This window comes from Gracilinanus agilis, chromosome 1, assembly GCF_016433145.1.
Source record: "Gracilinanus agilis isolate LMUSP501 chromosome 1, AgileGrace, whole genome shotgun sequence".
Taxonomy (NCBI): domain Eukaryota; kingdom Metazoa; phylum Chordata; class Mammalia; order Didelphimorphia; family Didelphidae; genus Gracilinanus; species Gracilinanus agilis.
Genome location: NC_058130.1, coordinates 750864643 through 750883552, shown reverse-complemented (window position 1 = coordinate 750883552; position 18910 = coordinate 750864643). Strand labels below are relative to the sequence as shown.

General features: G+C 57.6%; 1 protein-coding gene across 1 annotated transcript in view; it reads right to left on the bottom strand.

The window, feature by feature from the left end:
- The window catches only part of NCOR2 (nuclear receptor corepressor 2), a 210691-nt gene that overhangs the window by 125163 nt on the left and 66618 nt on the right, over positions 1-18910 (bottom strand). Inside the window, exons 9-20 of the mRNA XM_044685401.1 lie at positions 15539-15591; positions 15043-15251; positions 14572-14913; positions 13881-13989; positions 13586-13701; positions 6485-6694; positions 6295-6356; positions 4392-4564; positions 3591-3684; positions 2997-3175; positions 1873-1927; positions 974-1072 (exon numbers count right to left, since the gene is read on the bottom strand). Coding sequence (XP_044541336.1) covers positions 974-1072; positions 1873-1927; positions 2997-3175; positions 3591-3684; positions 4392-4564; positions 6295-6356; positions 6485-6694; positions 13586-13701; positions 13881-13989; positions 14572-14913; positions 15043-15251; positions 15539-15591 — 1701 coding nt within the window. The remainder of the gene's footprint in view (positions 1-973; positions 1073-1872; positions 1928-2996; positions 3176-3590; positions 3685-4391; positions 4565-6294; positions 6357-6484; positions 6695-13585; positions 13702-13880; positions 13990-14571; positions 14914-15042; positions 15252-15538; positions 15592-18910) is intronic.

The window sequence follows — 18910 nt, the reverse complement described above, 5'->3', positions numbered from 1 at the left end:
GGAGGAAGGGAGAGAGGGAGGGAGGGAAGGGAGGAAGAGGGAAGGAGGCTGGTTGGTTGGTTTTCCGAGAAGAGCCAATGGACATAGCCCACCCTCTTAGCCAATGGTTCTGCGTCCCTAGTTGTGTCTGGCTTCGAGGAGAGCAGGACGAGGCCTGGGCCCAGGGCTGTGGGGGGAGGGCGGGGGCCAGAAGTCCCATCTCTGGCCCAAAGCCTGGGAAAGTCACTTCCCCATTCCGTAGCCCCGGAGTCCCATGAAGGCCGGGCTGGGAAGAGCCCCCTCAGCGGATGAGGTCACGGGTCCAGCCTAAAATGGGCCGAGCAGACGAGCAGCGTGTGGACGGCGCTTGAACACCCCCGGCGTGCTCCCTGGCTTCGGATCCGGGGTGAGCCGGGGGCAGCTTCAGCTCTCACCTGCTAAGGCTGGAGGCCAGGCTCCCGGTGGGCCAGGCAGCTGTAGGCCCTCCCGCCCCGAGCCCCGAGCCGGCCTACGGGGAGTGCACACTAAATGGTGGCCCCGAGCCTGTGCGGACGGGCAGGCAGGGCTGCCGGGCACAAGGAGGGGCGCCTCCCAGGCGGGGGAAGAGTCCTCGCAGGCAGGCAGGCAGACGAGGGAGGGACACGAAGAGGTCATGAGATCACAGACTAGGCCGAGGCCTGGGGCGCTGGCCCACAGGCCAGACGGGAGACTTGAACCCAGGTCCTCAAGCTGTGTCCGGTGGGAAAATGAAAGGGAAGCGAGCGGGGAAGCCCGGGGGAGCCGGGAGCTGAAGGAGGCTGCGCAGGAGATGGCGAGCGGGTCTGCCCCGCGGCGGACCCAGAACCAACGGGGATGCGGCACCCTCCGTAGAGGCCAGGAGCGTCACCAGTCAGGCCGCCCCAGGATGAAGGCGATCCTGGAGGCGGGCGGAGGGACGAGGCCGCCCCCTCCTCCCGAGGTCCCGTCCCGGCTCCCAGAGGCAGGCCCCGCTTACCTGGCTCTTGCCCCGGCGCCGGTAGCTGCGCCTCACCAGGCTCTTGTAGTTCTCGTTCTTCTTGGTCAGGTAGTAGTAGAGGACGCACTCGGCCACGGTCTGCGGGACACAAGGAGCCGTTGGCCGGCCGCCCCCACGTCCCCGCCTGGCCGGCCCGGGCAAGCCCAGAGACAGCTGGGGGACAAGGGCCCCAAAACACGCCCCGGCTCTCTTGTCCAGGAATTCGTGGCTCATTTCAGCCTGGATCCTGCTCCAGGCCTGGGAATGGAAGGGGGCCCCCCGCTGGCTCTAAGGCTCCTGGGGGAGGGCTCTCGGGGCCAGGAGGGGGCCTGCTCTGGGGCTTCGGGGGAAGAAGAGCCCGCTGAGCGCCGGGCAAAGAGCGGGGAGGAAGGCAGCCACAGAGGTCCGCAGAGGGAGGAGGAAAGACCCAACGGGGCATCCGTCAGACAGAGGCTGGGGTGGGGCCACCCGGGACAGGACTCGCTCACACACCTTCTGATAGGCAAGCTCGAACCCAGGCCCTGCTGCCTCCAAAGTGGGTCCCCCCCCACCCACTGCTCACTGCCTCTCGGGGGTGGCCCTGCCCTGCCGGCCACACAGGACCTCCCATGGGAGCACGAAGAGCTACAGAGGAGGAGCCTCCACTCAAACCCAGACCCAGAACAGGGGAAATGAGGCCCAAAGAGACCCGAGAGTGCCGTCAAGACCCCCAGTGGACACAGGCCCAGGAGGATTCGAATCCAGGCCCAAGCCTCTTTCTCCCTGGACACTAAGCTTAGGGCCGGCTCTCCTCCCTCCTCCCCCCCCCCTTGCAGCAGGAGCGTGCAGGACCCAGAGCCCAAGAGAGCCGAGTTTGAATCCTGCCTCAGCCCAGGGGAGGTAGGGGGGTGGGCGCTCACCTTTCTCTCAAGGAAGGAGGCGATGAGGCCAAAGTTCTTGGGGTGCTGCATGAACCTGGAAGAGAGAGGAGAGGCGGCTGAAGGGCGGCCCACGAACGCCTGCTCTTTCTGGCCTCCCAGGGAAAGAGAGGCAGGTGGAGGCAGGGGCGGGATGGAGGAGCGCGCTCAGACCGGCCCTCCTCCCCAGGCCCACAGCCCACTCTGTGGATTGCCTCCAAGGGAGAAGAGGGAAGGCCAGGCAATGGGGGTTCCGTGACCGGCCCAGGGTCACCCAGCGAGGACGTGCCTGAGGCCAGTTTTGAACCCAGGCAGAGCCCCCCACTGGCCCTGCTGCTCTCCACCTGGGCCTCTGGCTTGGGGAAAGGAGCTGCACAGTGCAGGAATGGAATTAGCTCACCCTCATTCATTTGTTCAGACTTAGCCACCAGGAACAATTAAGGGGGGGGGGGTCTGTGACCCACACGTGACAGTGACAAATCAGAAACAAGGGGCTGGCCCTGGGCAGCCCAGAACAGGGCTGAGGCTGCCATTTGTCCACTTGAAATTGGAGGTGGACGCAGGAAGTGGCGAAAGCTGCTATATATGATGGTAACTTCTGTGGAGGGGTTGGCGCTCTGAACTTGGTGTGGAAGGATCTCTGGTGGGACCTCAGACTGCTGCCCTTTGAACTGTCACGTGGCTAAGTTAGGCCGACTCTCTCTCTCCTCCCTTGGCGTTTCTGGAGGCTCCAGCCTCAGGGAGGCCTCTCTTCTTGGAGGAGGCCTTGTGGCTAGAAGCCATGTTTAATTCACCTCTGTGCCCCTCTGCTGGGCCTCTGAAGCCTCCCTGGCCTGGGCCAGAGTTTCTCTCTCATTTTCCCTACCTTCAGCCTTCCTAACTGTAAATAAGCCACCCTAAAAGTCATCCTGACTTGGGCCTCTTTTATTTTGAAATGTGACGACCAAACCTTAAATGTCTAGTTTCCCCTCTGACGACAGGCTGGCCCGGGCTAGCCCCGGAGCGCCCTGTCTGTGTGTCTGTGTGTCTGTGTGTCTGTGTGTCCGTGTGCCTGTGTGTCCGTGTGCCTGTGTGTCCGTGTGCCTGTGTGTCCGTGTGCCTGTGTGTCCGTGTGCCGGCGCACTCACTTCTCCCGGAAGGTGTCCTTCTCCTGCTCGCTCCACATGTTCATCACCTGCCGGTCCTTGTACACCTTCATGGGGTCGTCCATGAGCCCGTTCATGTTGATGAACTTGATGCGCTGCTGGTCGGCGTCGTACAGCATCGGGGGGATCACGGCCAGCTGCCGCATCTGCTTCTCCAGGTTCTGGGGGCGTGGGGGGAGGGGTGCCATCATGGGGGGAAGGGGGAGCGCCGCCAGACCCCGGCCCAGAGAGCAGGATCGAGGCACCCCCTAATTGTGCCGCCAAGGCGTGTGTCACGCTGGGCACGCACAGGAAGTCCTAGGCACTGCCAAGGCTCCCTAAGTTCATGGACCCCCAAAATCTAACCCCAGACCCCTCAACTGTCACCCTGGAGGGGAGAGCCAGCTTCATGTTGGCCTGCACATCCCTCCTCAGCCTCTGACTCAGGGCCAAGGACAGGCCCAGCAGGGGGCCTCCCGGCTCCAGCCCCCCAGCCCAGCCCCCCAGGGGGCCTCCCAGCCCTAGCCCAGCCCCTCAGCCCAGCAGGGGGCCTCAGCCAAGGCCAGAGGGGGGGAGGGGGCGCAGGCCTGGCCTCACCTCCTGCTCGGAGAGCCCGTCGATGATCTCGGACACCTCGTGCTCGCTGCGGGCCGCGGACATGGACAGGCCGCTGCCCCTCTGTCCTACCCTGCTGGGAAAGCGTACAGGGACACACTGAGGAACGGGCGCCCTCGTGCCGGCTGTGACAGCAGGTGTGCCGGGCCGCCCCGCCTCGTCTTGAGCCCGACACGTCTACACGGATGAGAGGCCGCGTGTGGCCGAGGAACAGATCCCTGATCCGTCCCCGAGTTCTCCATGAGCAGAACCGTGAGCCGGCTACAAGCTAGGCTGAGGCAGCCCGCCGGTCAGGGGCAAGATCCGAACCCAGGTCAGCCCCCTGCGAAGCTTCCCTTCCCCTTTCTGCCGTGCCCCAGAGTGAGGCCGGGAGGAGGCCCCGAGGTTTCTAGTGGTGCTGATGTCACAGGTTGGGAGCCCAGCGGGAGCCCTCACGCCCCCAGGGGGAACCAGACACAGGGAACATTCTGGGGACTCATCCTGGTCCCCCAGAAACCCAGCTAGAAATGCGGGGCAGAAGGGGCAGATGGGTGGTTCCATGGATGGAGAGTCAGGCCTAGAGACGGGAGTCCTGGGTTCCAAACTGGCCTCAGACACTTCCCAGCTGTGTGACCCTGGGCAAGTCACTTGACCCCCATTGCCCACCCTTACCAATCTTCCACCAAGGAGCCAGCACACAGCAGTGCTTCTAAGGCGGAAGGTGGGTGTTAAAAAAAGAAGCCCTCTGGGACAGGACAGCCTGGGAAGGCCCGGGCTGGCCCGCCGGCCCCCCTCTCGGCTCACCTCTGCATGCGCTCCTGCAGCTCCCTTTGCTTCCGGATCTCGGGGAACTGCTTCTCGTAGTACTCGCGCACTTTGCTCTCCTTGGCGCGCCGCCGCGGGTTGTTCTCGATGCGCTCCACCTTCTTCTCCCAGGCCTCCATCAGCTGGTCGTAGCGCTGGCAGAACTTCTGCTCCTGAGGGGCCGAGGGGGTCAGACGGCGTCCGGCCCCCTGCGCCCCTCCCCCACGCACACACACGCACACGCACAGACACACACGACCGCTGGCAGGTGTAGACACGGCTTCAGCCTGACTATCAGGGAAACGGAGCGGACGGCGAGAGCGGCGACGTCGCGGCAGGGCCACCCTGAGAAGTGAGCGGCTCCCCCTCCCTGGGAGGGACATCCCGGAGGCTGGATGCCCAAGATGAAGATGCTCCCTGAGGGCAGAGCCTGGCACGCAGCGGGCACCTGACCGAAGGCCGGGGAGGGCTGGAGCCCCCTTTCTGGAGCATGGCCGGAGCCAGAACAGGGATGGCCGTGTCCAGGACGCCCTCACTCAGAGGAAGCCAGTGCTGCTGCCCTCCCCCACCTTCAGAAAGACCCCTTTCTTCCATCCCACTCCATAAGCATTCGTGAAGCCCTACTGGGTGCCAAGCTACAGCCTGCTCTGCGGATCCAACTCCCGAAGGAGACAGGAATGTGGGGCGCACGTCGTCCCGCCCGAGTCTCCTCTAGAAGCGCCCCACGAGCCATCCCCTTCCTTCCCCCTCACCCCTTCCCAACACCCCGGGCCGTGAGAAGGGTCGTCCTGGAACGCTGGCCTTGGGAGACGGAGCTCCAGGTCTGCCTCCTACTTAGTAACGGCGGGACGATCACTCCTCTGCCTCAGTTTCTTCATCTGTCACCGAGCCATCGAGGATTTAGAACTGCCGACGACGCTGCCCAGCGCTGCGCTGGCTAGACAGAGTCGCTCTCGCTCTCGAGGAGCTGCCCTGAACGATGGCGGGGACAGAGGGGCCCTGGGATGGCAGGATCTCGAGGGAGAGGACGTGTGCAAAGGGCTCCGGAAGCACCCGTGCCAGCGACCCTCGGCCCCTTCCCCGGGCCCAATCGCCGGGGCACCCCCCCCCCAAGAGGACGCCCTCTCCTGACACCAGCCCTCCGGAAGAGGGGCTTAAAGGGAAAGCCTGGCATCCGTGGGGCCTGCCTAAAAGCCAACACCTTCCTCGGAAGGGGACTATCTGGAGGGCCAGAAACCCGGGTTCCTCTCCTTAGACTTTCTGGGTACCCCAGAGCCTCGTCCAGACCCCTGTATACAGTAGGTGCTTAATGAATGCCTGCTGACTCGAGAGAGTCAAGTGTTCCTCAATCTGGAATTCAAAGGGACCCCATTTTGGGGGGAACACCTCCCTTTTGTCTTAGAATGGATAAACACAAGTTCCATGGCAGCAGCAGTACAGGCAGCAGCAGTACAGTAATTGGGTTCAAGTGACTTGCACAGAGAGGAAGTGTCTGAGGTCAGATTGGAACCCAGGACCTCCTCTCTCCAGGCCTCTTCACCAAGAACAAAAGAGCAATGGGTTGAGGCGATGGCCACACAATTCCATCCCCTTCATTCCTCGGGTCTCCGCGTTTCAGCAGGGGGAACATGAGGACAAGAAGAGGCCCCCCCAAAGGGAAGGGGGTCGGATAAGGAAACTGAGGTGTAGACAGGTAGTGTGGCCTGCCCAGGACCAGAGAAAATGTCCGTCCGACTCGCTGTTTTTCTCCCCCCCCCCCAAGCTGCCAACCCCCGGAGCCTTGGGGGGGTGGGGGGCAGAGGGGGGCTGGAGATGTTGGGGTCTCCATCTTCATGATGCCCCCCGGCTGATGAACGGGGGGAGCTGGGGCGCACACCTCTGGGGAACACCACACCAGCTCTACCGAAGAAAGAGGCTCCGGGGAGCATCGCAGGGCCCGGCTCAGGGACTTTCCCTGGGGTGGAGCTGAAGGCCCCAAGAGGAAGAGGAAGGAAAGAGACCCGGGGCAGAAAGCAGAAAACCCCAGGCAAGGAGGACCCAGAAGCCCAGGGACGGGTCCAGCCTGCAGCCTCTGCCCCTCTGAGCTCGCCCACCATCCCCTCCATCGCCCATCTCGGGCCTGACCACCCAGAGGGCAGCAAACAGCATCAGAAGCCACTTTTCCACTGCCTCCTGCAAGAAGAAATCATGAGTAGCAACACCCACATCCTGGAAGAGAAAAGCCACCAGCTCCGGGAAAGGAGGCCCATCGGCCAAGAGCACACGGAGCGAATCGGGGCAGGAGGGCGGCAGGGGCTTCTGCGCTGAGAAGGGAGCCGTGTAGAAATGTAGTCAATGCAAAGATGGACGAGGGGAAGAGGGGAACAGAGAGAGAGAACAGGAACTAGTCAACAGAGGAATGGATGGATGAATAAGCACTTAAGTGCTTACTATATACAAAGCAAAAATGGAAGAACTCTATGAATGGATACAGATCAAAGGAAAGAGACCCAAAAGAACAACAAATGAAGGAGCATTTATTCAGCACCTACTATATGCAGAGCTTTGCCAAACTTTGTGGATACACCAGCAGTGTGGAGGACACATTCTAATATTCTTGTATACAGGATGACTACCAGTCTTTGTAACCTCTGCCTGCCTCCGTTTTCTCAACTGTCAAAGGGGGCTTAGTAGCAGCACACACTTCTCAGGGTGGCTGTGAGGGCCAAATGAGCCCATTTCCTGGCATACAAGAGATGCCTAATAAATGCATGTTCTCTCCTCTCCCTCTCTCTCCCTCCAGTAATGTAAAAGTGTGATATTGGAAATTTGGGGGTCCTTGAACTAATTTTGAGGTCCCTGATCTAAACTTCCTGTGGATGTTTAGGGGACTTGAAACTACATTTCCTATGATTCTTGGCTTATGTAAATGATGTAGGCAAATACTTAATAACATAAACAGAAGGTTAAATAGGGAGTTCCAGGACTGGCTCGCTCTCTTTTTTTAAAGGGGTCACTTATGCATCATTTCCTGTGCCTTCCTCCTAGTTTGGCTGACCAATCACAACAGACACTTCTCTTAGGACTGCCCAGGAGGCAGTCAGTAATTTCTGATTCGTTACTCATTCTAGCATATGTGGATTATGGACCGCCCAAAAATGAAGATGTTTTCACCTTTGGTGATTGAATATAAAGATGGGCAGTGTAGATTTAATCTAATTATCACAATCCCCACTGTGATCATTTAGGAGACTGGTTTCCCCAATTGATCATTTGAGTGTTTCCTTTTAGAAATAATTAGCCTCCTACAGGGAAATCCAAGTGTGTTTCCTCTTTGACATTAAGGCCTTTTAACCTGAAGAAAGCTTCTCTATCCCTCCTTCCTCCCCCCATGAGCCCTCCACGTGGGATTCACAACCTGTGGCTTTTCCAGTCTTTACCCCAATTGGCTTCCATGCTTTGCCTTTGGGGGAGGGGACTGAGTTAGCACATGGACCCTAGCAGACCCCAGTTGTGGGGTGTTTTTTTCTACCTACTATTCCTTGCAATTATCTTGTCTAAAACTCAGGGGAGGGATTCACTCCACCTACTCACGCTGGCCAGTTGGGCCTGCCCAAGACTCTGAACTATACCCCTTATGGGAGTCATCCACACTGTGCTCAGTGCAGGGATCGGATAAAAGTCTGGAGGCAAACTTAGCCTCCTCAGACTCCATGGTTTTGTTTTTTTTTAAGGTCTCTGTATCTTATTGTATTTTACTGTTCTAAGTTCATATATTAATCTGATTAATATTTTTCGGTTATTCTGAATCATTTTAAGCTAATGTGTTTTTGGCTGCTAGATAAATTCTGTACTGTACTTCCTGGTTTCTTAAGGTTTAAAAATAAGTTTACCTGTATTAATATAATTCTGTTATCTGTACCATTTACTTATGATTGTAAAAGACCATCTTAAACACATTTTTTTTAAGTTGTAAAAGCCCATAAGTCCTATGTATACTGAACTTGCCATGCCTTAAGTTTTTATTCTATCTTGATAATTGTATACAACCTTTAAGACTATGATGCCTTAAAAATTTAAATTGTAATTTTATAAGAAGTCTTAAAAATCGACTTTAGGATTTTATAGCAACTTCTAAATGGATGATTATATATAATGGAAGTTTCCTACCCAAACTTTTTATATATTACACAGGAAGCTAAAAAAAGCTTCTGAATGCTTGATATTTTAACTCTTTATTTTAACTTACTTTCCCATCAGAAGGATCTAGAAATCCTGGTGATATTTTAGACCCAGAAGTTTTTTTTTTTTTTTAAATCAGATTTTTAGGCTCTGCCCCACAAGTGACATGGAGGCAGGTTGAATGATTTGCTATACCTGTTGAATTTGTGACAAGAATACAATTTTTAAGCATCATAGCAAGTGGTTATAATATGGGTTTGTTTGCTATTGTCTTTATGTGTGTTATTGGAAATTTTGGTACTTTATTTGAATTGCATCATAAATTTCTGCTTTTTATAAAAGTCATTTACACTCACAGGAGTTCATGGCAAAAGCTTAACAGGAAATAGATCTTATTTTTGGGTGAAAAACCTTTCAATAACTCTAACATATATTTTGATTTTTAAAACATTCTTTTATCATTTTCCCTTCTATGTGCAATACAATATTTCAGGGTTTTTGCCCTTTTTCTCATTTTTGTACTTATATAATCGATATTAATCCCTTTTGATTTTACAGTAATATAAGTTTAAAATAAATATATATTTGCTATAATATTAATGCATACCCAAAAGCCTTAGACTATGGTAACCTGTCAATTATTGGTAAATGTTATGGGACTGTGATTAATGATTTCTGTCTGATTCCAGGAGAAGGGAACTCAAGAGCCACTAAACAGTGCTAAGAAGACACAAGGTCATGGAGACCGACCAATCGCAATGGGATTGATGAGAAACTACACAAGTGCCAAGGAGCACAAGGTCAAAAAGACCATACCAATCCAGGTGGGACTGAGGAACTTCCATGTCAATACTAAAGGGCTTGAAACCAGTGTATGGGTTCAGGGTTGCAGCTTTTCTGACATATGTTAAGAGGCCAGATTTCCCTGAGCTTCATCCCTAGTCAAGTACCAAAGGTTGGCTATCATTATGGCTCACTCTATCCCTGAGACATGCAGGCATATCGGACCAGGGAAAGACACTTCCTTTGCACACAAATTTGGTCCCTTTATTTCTTTTATAAGAGCGGCAACTTTCTGTAGTCCTGGCTATTGAACTGGGTAATTGCAATTGCACAATTGCTTAAATCAGTTTAATTGGGCTTTGATTCAAAGACCTATTATAAGTTTATTTTTCCTTACATTTTTGCACATAAGACTTTGATATTTTACTTTTCATTCACAAGTTATTTTTTCTCTTTTATTTGGATTATTTTTTAAATTTATTTTGCCAATTGATTTCTCACAACCCCAAAAAACTCAGTTATGTATCCTTAGCTGATCTGGGTGTTGACCTTAACCCTCTTCAGGGGAAAATGTGTTATTAATTCACCTCGGGGGGGGGCTATATTTTATAATCAGAATGTCTGTATTATAATCTATAATGTAAAATTTCAGTTCTTTTGAGGGTGATTTTAGGGGAGAATGTATAATTCTCCTCAGAACGGAATGTATGTATTATAATCTATAATGTAAAGTTTAAATTCTTTTGAGAGTAATTCCAGGATAAGAAATTTGCCATTTCCCCAGAATCCAGACAATGAACCTGTTTGGAGGAGGCACCATGAAAATGCCTGCAGAAACCTACATCGCATCAAGAAGATCCAAAATGAACTTTGGGGTGCAGTTGATTGAACTATGGGGAGTTGAATGCATTTGTTTTGAATGTACACACTTATGCAAAAGGGGATTGCCCCCTAATTGGCTTTTGTCAATGCACCTAGCAAAACATTGGTTTTGCTCTCTCTCTCCTCCATTTCCCTCTTATCTCTAACTATAGTAGTTAGAAGACCTTTGTGTGGGTACAAGATGATTATGTAAAGTGATCACTTGGGCTGACTAGGCACTCAAAGATCATCAGGGGAGTAATGATATTGGAAATTTGAGGGTCCTTGAACTAATTTTGAGGTCCCTGATCTAAACTTCCTGTGGACGTTTAGGGGACTTGAAACTACATTTCCCATGATTCCTGGCTTATGTAAATGATGTGGGCAATTATCTAATAACATAAACAGAAGGTTAAATAGGGAGTTCCAGGACTGGCTCACTCTCTTTTTTGTGATCATGGAGGAGGAGCAGGTAAATGGTGGGTCCCTTTAAATTAATTCAACAGGCACATGGCTTCATTTTTCTAAATGGTTTTCAATAAAACCTTTGAAACCATGATATTTTTAATTTTATCACTCTACATTAATTTTATTTCTTACAAAGGGAAACAATATTAGAAGGCCTCAGATGAAATGAAAAGGCTAACGGTATGGGCACGCCCCTCCCCCACCCCAGAGCAGGGCAGTGGACACTGAGAACAGAGCAGAAGAGCAGTAAGGGCTGGGCGATGGGGGCTCTGACTTGTCCAGGGTCACCTGGCTGGGAAGCGTCTGAGGTCAGATTGGAACCCAGGACTCCAGGCCTGGGGCTCTCTCCTCAGAGTCACCTTGTCATCTAGTCCCAATGGCTGAGTTTTTGCTTTGTCCCAAAGCAGCCGCAAGGCCCGGGGCAGGGTATGTGGGCCTCGACTCCTGTCTCTGGTAGGGCTCTGGGGGAGCTCCTGAGCCCCAGCCTATTCCAAGCCCCACCGCCATCCACCTGGGGGGACTGGGATGTTTCCATTAAAAGGACAGTTTGTTTGAACCCCAGTCATGGGTTGTACCACAGGCAGGACTGCAACCTAAACGGATTATTGGCACCTAGCAAGGTAACTGGTACTTAGCTGGTGCTTAATAAATGCTCAATGAAGTCCTGGGTTCAAGTCCCACCATGGCCATTTACTGGAGGCATGATGGTAATGAATGGGGGTGGGGGGGAGGGAGGTGCCTAACTTCCTTCATCCTAGACCCTGGGCTTTTCCTGCAGGGCACTCTGGGAGGTGTGGCAAAGGCATCCATAAAGCATTCACCATCACAAAGAGAACAGCCTGGCCCAAAGGAGATGCCAGGGCATTGGCTGGCACTGTCTCTCCCTGCCAACAGCCAGATTCTGGCTCCTGTGCCCGCCGCCCTCTGGGTCTCTCCTGCCCCCCCCCCCAGGCACACCCAGAGCTCTGTCTTGGGGTGGGTCAGGAAGAGCCTCACCCTGCCTGCCACACGGGGGGACCATCATCTGCGACTCCTTCTGGAGGGAAGAAGCCTTGTCTCGGGCCTGGCTGCCCGCCTCTGGGCACGGGGCCATGCTCAGGAGAAGCGTCGTGCCCAGCCCGGGCCTGAAGGAGGCTCGAGCCTCTTCCTAATGCTGAGCAAGGGCACTCTGGGCCTCGGTTTCCCCAGCTGTCACCAGCATTCTTCTAAGGCAGGGCCTGCAGCACAGGGAAGGAGTCGGGAGAGCTGGGTTCCAATCCTGACTGCTCTCTGTGGGGATTCCGCAGACCGGCGGTCTTCCAGCCATCGTCTCTTGGGTGGCTCGCTTTCTGGAGCGCCCGCAGACCCTCCATCTTAGACGCCAGGCAGGAGTGGGGGAAGTGACTGGCCCAGGGTCACCCAGCCAGGAAACATGTGCCTTGCTTCCCCCTCATTCACTGAGTTATGAAAAGAGGCCAAACCTCTGACACGGGCTTTTAGGGAAAAGCCTCTCGGGTCTCCGGCCTTCACACAAAGAGGGAAACCCAAGGGAAGAGTTTAAAAAACAGAATCACAAAATCGTGGAACACATCGAGAGTCCCTGAATTCTCTCCGAGGTTTGCTCCTGGCCTGGGGCTGTTTGTCAGATGCTGTGCTGGGAGCCGGAGCCCCATTCAGGGTGGGGGGTGCTCCTGGGACCCACCACAGCCTCCAAGGCCCCTCTCCAGCTCAGGACTGGTATCCCCCACAAAGGGCCCACCGCGGGGTACAGAAGGGGCCTCTGTCCATCTCAACCTTCAAGGTTCCACACCACTCTTCCTGGGGCTGTTGGGGAGCAGCCCCTCATCTGTCTCCCAAAGGCGAGGGGGCACCTCCACAGAGAAGGGTTGGGGGCCCCAAGGAGCGGGACAGAGGAGGAAGAGGAAAACAGATGCCCCTTTTTCCTGCTGGAGCTCGCAGACCCCCTCTGGGGTCCTGGCCTCAGGCTAAGCCCTCTGAGTATCANGGGGGGGGGGCGGAGAGACAGAAAGAGAAACAGAGGCAGAGAGGATAAGAGGAAAAGAGGGAAAAGAGGATAAAGAATGAAGGGAACAGGGATGAGAAGGGGGAGCGGGAGGGAAGCCCATGCTTGGAATGTGGAAGGCCTGGGTTCAGATCCTGCCTCAAACACTAGCCTGTGACCTGGACACGTGAGGTGGGCTCATCTGCAGAATGGGTCTAAGAGCCCCCACCTCCCAAGGCTGCCGTGAGGTGAAATGAGACCCCTCGAGGCTCTCCCCCAGACACGGTACCCCCAGGATGCCCCTCTGCTCCAGCCGGCGTGCCTAGCAAAGGCCTCCAATTCCTTCCGTGCCGCCATGCCCGGCCCATGGGGCGGCGGCTGCAGCCATCTGAGTACGGGACGACCCAGGCCCAGCCTCGGGACCCTGATCTGCTCCAGGACCTGCTTTCCTTTTTACTTGCAAATGAGGGACCCAAAATCACTCCAAGGAGAGCTGGATAAAAGCCCCAAAACTTGGGCAGAGAGAGGCCTCCGCCTTTCTCCTCAGAGGCGGGGGTGACATTTCTTCTTTCCCGTCAGCCCGTCAGGGGCTCCCCGAGGACGGCAGGGAGGGAGGCCGAGGACGGGGTCTCTCTGGGAGGGGCTGCAGATGGGCAGCGAACGTCTGGAGGGGAGGGGCGCCGGGGCAACGCTCTCCTCTCAGCCTGACCTCCCCTGCCTCGGCTCATCATCCTGCCGTCGCCCCTCGGATCCCCCAAGGGACCCTCATTTGATTATCCTGCAGGAAGCCGGCATTTCTGCCTCGATGGCTGGTCACAGGGACAGTTAATGAGCCGATGACAGACGCCATTTTCCCTTCTAATGAGGAGCTGGAGGTGTCCAATGAGATCCCTGGCCTGGCCTGGCCCCTTCTCCCTCCTCCTCTGGCACCCCCATTCACCCTTGCGGCCCGGCTGGCTCACACAGGCCTCGGAGCCCTCCACAGCCCGGCACAGGCTCGGCACTGCTCTGTCTCTCTGCTCGGGGCCTAGAGGGCCGCCCGGGATCACAGAGAGCCTCCGGGCAGGATGGAGAGAGGCGCCCGGCATCTAGGAGGGCCAGCCCTGCCGGGAGCCCTGCCCGGGGCCGCCCTCGGGACCTGGAAGGAATGGGGGCCTCCCCCTCCCCCGTGAACCATCTGCTGGGAAGTTGCTCAAGGCGGAAAGATTCCAGCCCAGCCGGAGGGTCTGGGGTACAAATGGTGGCCGGCCGTGGCCTCCACCACCAGGCCCAGGAAGGGGCCCACAGGACAAGCTGAGAATCGAGGCGTGGGCACCCAGGCCGGCCCCCGCAGCAGAGGGATGCCTGAGAGGGCCCAGCAGGGGGTGAGGGGAGGGGAGGCACCCACCCCAGGCCCCCACTCAGAGAGGGGCCTGGAGAAGGCGCTCAAGGCCCCCACACCACAGTTTCCTCCTCTAAAAAACAAGGATCACTTCTCAGCGTTTTGGTGAAGCTCAAGGGTAAAAAGGAGGCTGGGCCGGACAATCCAGGAGGAACGTCCAGTCCTAGATGTCTGCTCCTACGGCCCAGGATCTCTCTGGGCCTCAGTTTCTACATCTGAAAAGAGGAAGGGTCTGGGCTAGGTGGCCTAGAAGGCCCTTCCAGCTTCAGAGCTAGGAAAGGGCACCAGGGCGGCATTTCTTCCTCCCACACAACATGCCCCACTCCTGCCTGCTGGCCTGGTTCTCCCATTTCCCAAGTGACCCCAATGACCGTGGTCAAGTCTACACTTCTCTGGATCTCAGTCTCCTCCTCTGTCAAAGAGGGGGTGGGCCTGGAGGAGTCTGGGGGGCCCTCCTGGCACTACTCTCCAACCTGGCACAGAGGGGGAGCAACAAAAGCTGCTTCTGGGCCCTCCTGGCCACCCCTGGGCCCTGCTCCCAGCACCTCCGGACACACTCCACAGGCATCGTCCTGGCGACGTGTCCTGGGGCAGGGGAGGGCCCCACGGGGTGGGCATGAAGAGGAGGCAGCCCTCCCCCAACAAGTGCCTCCGACTCCCGGAGGAGGGCAGGGCAGAGGGAAGTCTGGCTCGTGTCCCCTTCGGGCGTCCAAGGGCCCTCAGGCAGAAGAGGAGGGCCGTGTGGCCAGCACGAGGCCGGGCCCGGGCCGGGGTGCAGAGCCTCGGCGATGAGCGCCCCTCTTCTCCTCCATCCCGCCCACGCCGGGCACCCACGGAGCTCTCAAGCACAGGGAGGCCCGGCACGTGGACCAGCTCGGCCGCGGCTCCTCTGGAGAGCGCGGGCACACGGGGCAGGCCCTACCCACTACGCCCACCTCGTCTCTCGGGCCTCTGGGCCAGAAGCTGTTGGTGTGCCGGGAGCTCCCTGCGGGGCTGGGGGGGTCCTGAACGCCCACCCGAGGTCACGTGGCTAGCACAGGGCTTGAACCCGGGGCTTCCGGCCTTCCAACTGGCGGCCTCCACGACAGAGAAGGGATCGCCCAGAAATCCCTGCTGCAGCGGCCTCTCCTCCCGGCCACCAGGACTCGTCCACACCCTGGACAGGACCCACAGCAGGTCCCGTCCATCCCCGTCCCCGCCGGCCAGGAGGGAGGAAATGGCCGCTCTGTTGGCCGTGCCCAGTCAGCGGGCCACGCAGAGCGTGAGGAGGCTTAGCTTAGCTCCCTGGCAAGCCGCCGGCCCAAAGCCCGCTGTTTCCACTTCGTTCCCCCGCTGCTGCCTCAGTGTCCCCGCCTGTCAGAAGGCGGGAATGGGCCGGAGGGCCTGGCTCTGACCCCTTCTCGTCCGTCGATCCAGGCCTGTGTGTGAGGCCTCCCCGCTGCCCGGCTCCCGCTCTCCCTGGCCAGCCCAGGCCCGGCCCGGCGGCGCGCTTCAGAGGCACCAGATACTCACATTTTAATGTTCTCATGATACTGCCTGGTGTCCGAGGGCTGGTTGTACAGCGGCTGCGAGAGAGGAGACAAGACGACGGTCAAGGAGGAGCGGGCGAGGCCCCCCGAGACCCCCGGCCCTGGGGCCGAGCATGCAGTCCAGGCCCCAGGACGGCCTCGCCCTCTGGAAAACACGGCAGGCCTTGTGCCGGGCCCTCAGCAGAGAGGCGGCCGCTGACCCCGAGGCCTCGGGGGCTGCCCACCGGCCGCACACACTCACTAAGTCCTGGCTTTGTGCTGGGGCAGAGCTGAGGGCGGGGACGGCGCCAGGCCTGGGGGCTCCTGCCTCCCCCCCCTCTGTTCTAGCCTCTTCCTTTCCTCCTCCTCCATCAGGAAGCCTTCCCAGACTCACCCACCCTGGCCTTACACACAGTCAGCCCTGTACCCGCGGCTTGCCCTCCTACCAAAGGAGGCCGGGCTGGCCGGGAGATCTCAAGGAGGAGAGACTGAGGGGGTGCCCGCGGGGCCCCGAAGGGAGCCAGAATGTGGCAGGGCAGCGGGGGAAGCTCAGGGGACCCCGACGTGTGGCATGGGAGGAGAAAGCGGTAGGAGGGCTGGCAGGAGACCCTCAAAAGGCGGGCCTGGGTTCAGCCCCAGCACGTCCTCCGTCTACACTGGCCGAGATGATGATGCGGGAAGCAGGTTCACGAGCCTCGAGGGGGCGGACGCCTCTTATTGAGCACCCCCTGCGTGCCAGACACCCAGAGGGGGCCCAGACCCGCCTTGCCTCCCCGTGGCTGCGTCCGTGGGTGCGCAGGGGAAGCACATACGTGCATACACACAACTCTGTCTGCTTGTCTGTCTGGTCATTAGCGGCTCAAGCTGGTCACTCCTTCCCTAGGACCGGGCTGGACGGTCCCCCAGGGACCCCGGGAGCGGCACTCTGCAAACCTTCCCGGGCCAGAGCCTAACACACAGGAAACTCCCTCCACCCTCAGTGGCCCAGGAACCAGTTCACCTACGGACAGAGGCCTGTACACAGCAGGTGCTTAATCAATGCAGAGAGTTGCAATGAGTCATCTAGGGTCACCCAGCCAGGATAGGTCAGCAGCTCCCCCAAATTCCAAAGTGAGGGCTCACTTCACCTAGCTGCAGCCTCTAAATGCACGAGCACTTATTCACCCCCCCCGCATGGGCCACACACCGTGCCAGACACCAGAACTACAACAGGAAAGCGTCCCCTTCCCTTGTAGCGAGGACGAGGTTCTCATCTGAGAGGGAATCCGATGGGATCATACATTCAGAAGGTGCTTAATAAATGCACATCCCTTCCCTTCTGGGGAGACAATCTGTACCCACACACGGAGCGGCCCGGGCTCGCGGAGACAAGAGGGGCCTGCCGCGTCTCCCCCACATCCAGACCCTGCCCCCTCCGGCCAGCCCAGCAGTGGCCTGACCGCAGGCACGCCATCCTCCGGGCCACCCACGTGACTGGAACATGCAGAGCCAGCGGCCCATCGTGCCGGGTCTAAGTCAGGCGCGGCCTCTCTGCCTCACTTGTCTCCTCCACAAAATGGGCCCGCCAAAAGCAGCCGAGCCATCCCCAGGGCCACACAGCAGGGGCCGCCCGCAGCAGCCAGGCTCCTCGTGACCTGCGCTCTGACAGACTCAGCAGGTCACGGGGCTCGGGGGGGGATGAGGACGACACAGCAGCTGCTTCCTCCCCCCACCACACACTAAGACATCGGGGTCCTCCTGCCTGATGAGCCTGTAGATAGCTGGGGAGAAGGTCCCAACCCCATTTCACAGAGGGGAGCCAGCTAACCTCCTCAGGTACACACTGACTGTGTCACCCTGGGACAGTCACTTACATCCCAGGTTACAGAAGGTGTCCAAGGGCCTGGGAGAGGGAGCCCAGGGCCAGCTGCCCAGCTCTGTGTTACACAGGAGGCTCAGAGGCTAGCAAGGCCAGAGCTGAGATTTCAACCCAATTCTCCTAGCCTGGGAGGCAAGAGCTCTAATCATCCCCATTTTAGTGACAGGAAAACTGAGGCCAATTTGCCCAGGTTCAAACAACTATTAAGTGCCCAAGTCAGAGATTGAACCCTGGCCCTCTGGCCACTGAGCCTCTACTCTGTCCCTACGTGGCCTGACTACCACCGGCACTGCTGCCAGAATTGGGCCTTTGCTTCGGGCCCCAGGAGCCTCTGAGAGGGAGGAAGAGGCCAAGGAGTCATCGGGGCCAACCCCCTTGGAAAGACAACAAGGCACAGTGGAAAACAGGCTAGATTGGGGGCCGGAATGGCCCTGGGTTCAAATCACAGCCTTCAGGGCCTTTACTTACTACCCTGGGCAGTGTCCACAGTCAAGCCCAGGCCCACGCCTCGGGGCCCCGGCCACGAGTCCCCTAAGCCCCGAGCAGCAGGGAAGCCCTCCGAGGGCAGGGGCTGTCTGGCCTCCTGGATCTGTAACCCCGGCTGTGAAGAGCGCATTTCCACCCTCACCCCCTCATTCACTCTAGCCAACGTAAAACATGGCGGACGGGCTCGATGGCCCAGAACCCTCCCTCACAGGCAGCCGGGGCCAACGGCTTCCACAACCAGACAGCAGAGGAGGGAGGAAGGGCCTGAGGAAGGGCAGAGAGCCCGTGCAGAGGACAGGCGGAATGGAAATGCAGGGAGCCCCCACAGGAGGACACCTACGGCCCCAAGAGCGGCGGGCTCGACCCTCTGGGGACGCGGCATTCCCCACATAGCGCCGCCCAGGAGGAAGGAAACCGAGTGACCCAAAGGAATCAGAGAGCAGAGACACCCCTGAGCCGTTGGCATGCGCTGTCTCTGGGTGCCACTCTCTGGCCCCCTCCCCACCGTTATATCCCTTCACCTCCCCCCGCTTCTCTCTCTGTCTGTCTCTCCCATTTCTCCCCCTCCTTCATCCCTTCACCTCTCCCCTCTCTGTGCCCTCCATCCTTTCTGTCTGTCTGTCTCTCCCCTCCTTCATCCCTTCATCTCTGCCCTCTCTGCCTCTCCACACCCTCCATCCTTCTCTCTCTCCCTATCCTCTGCCCATCTTGCCTCCTCGCTCCCAGCCTCCAGAGGCTGTTTCCCTCCCTGCCCTTCCTGGTCACTGCCCCAGAGACCCCGTCTGGTTGCCTCGAGCAGGCCGTCTCGTAAGGGGCTGGAAGAGACATTTCCTGGCGGGTGTCCTGCTTCCTGAAGTTCCCACTTATTTCACTGGGCTCCACCCGGTTCAGGAAACTCTCCTGAATTCATCCCCCTGCTGCGCCCTCATCCTTAGTTTCCCCAGTTTGTTCCCTCAAAAGCCTCCGGCTTCTTCCCCAAACGCGGCACAGGAGTGGGGCTGCCCACCCCGGGCGTGAGGAGACGGGGTCCAG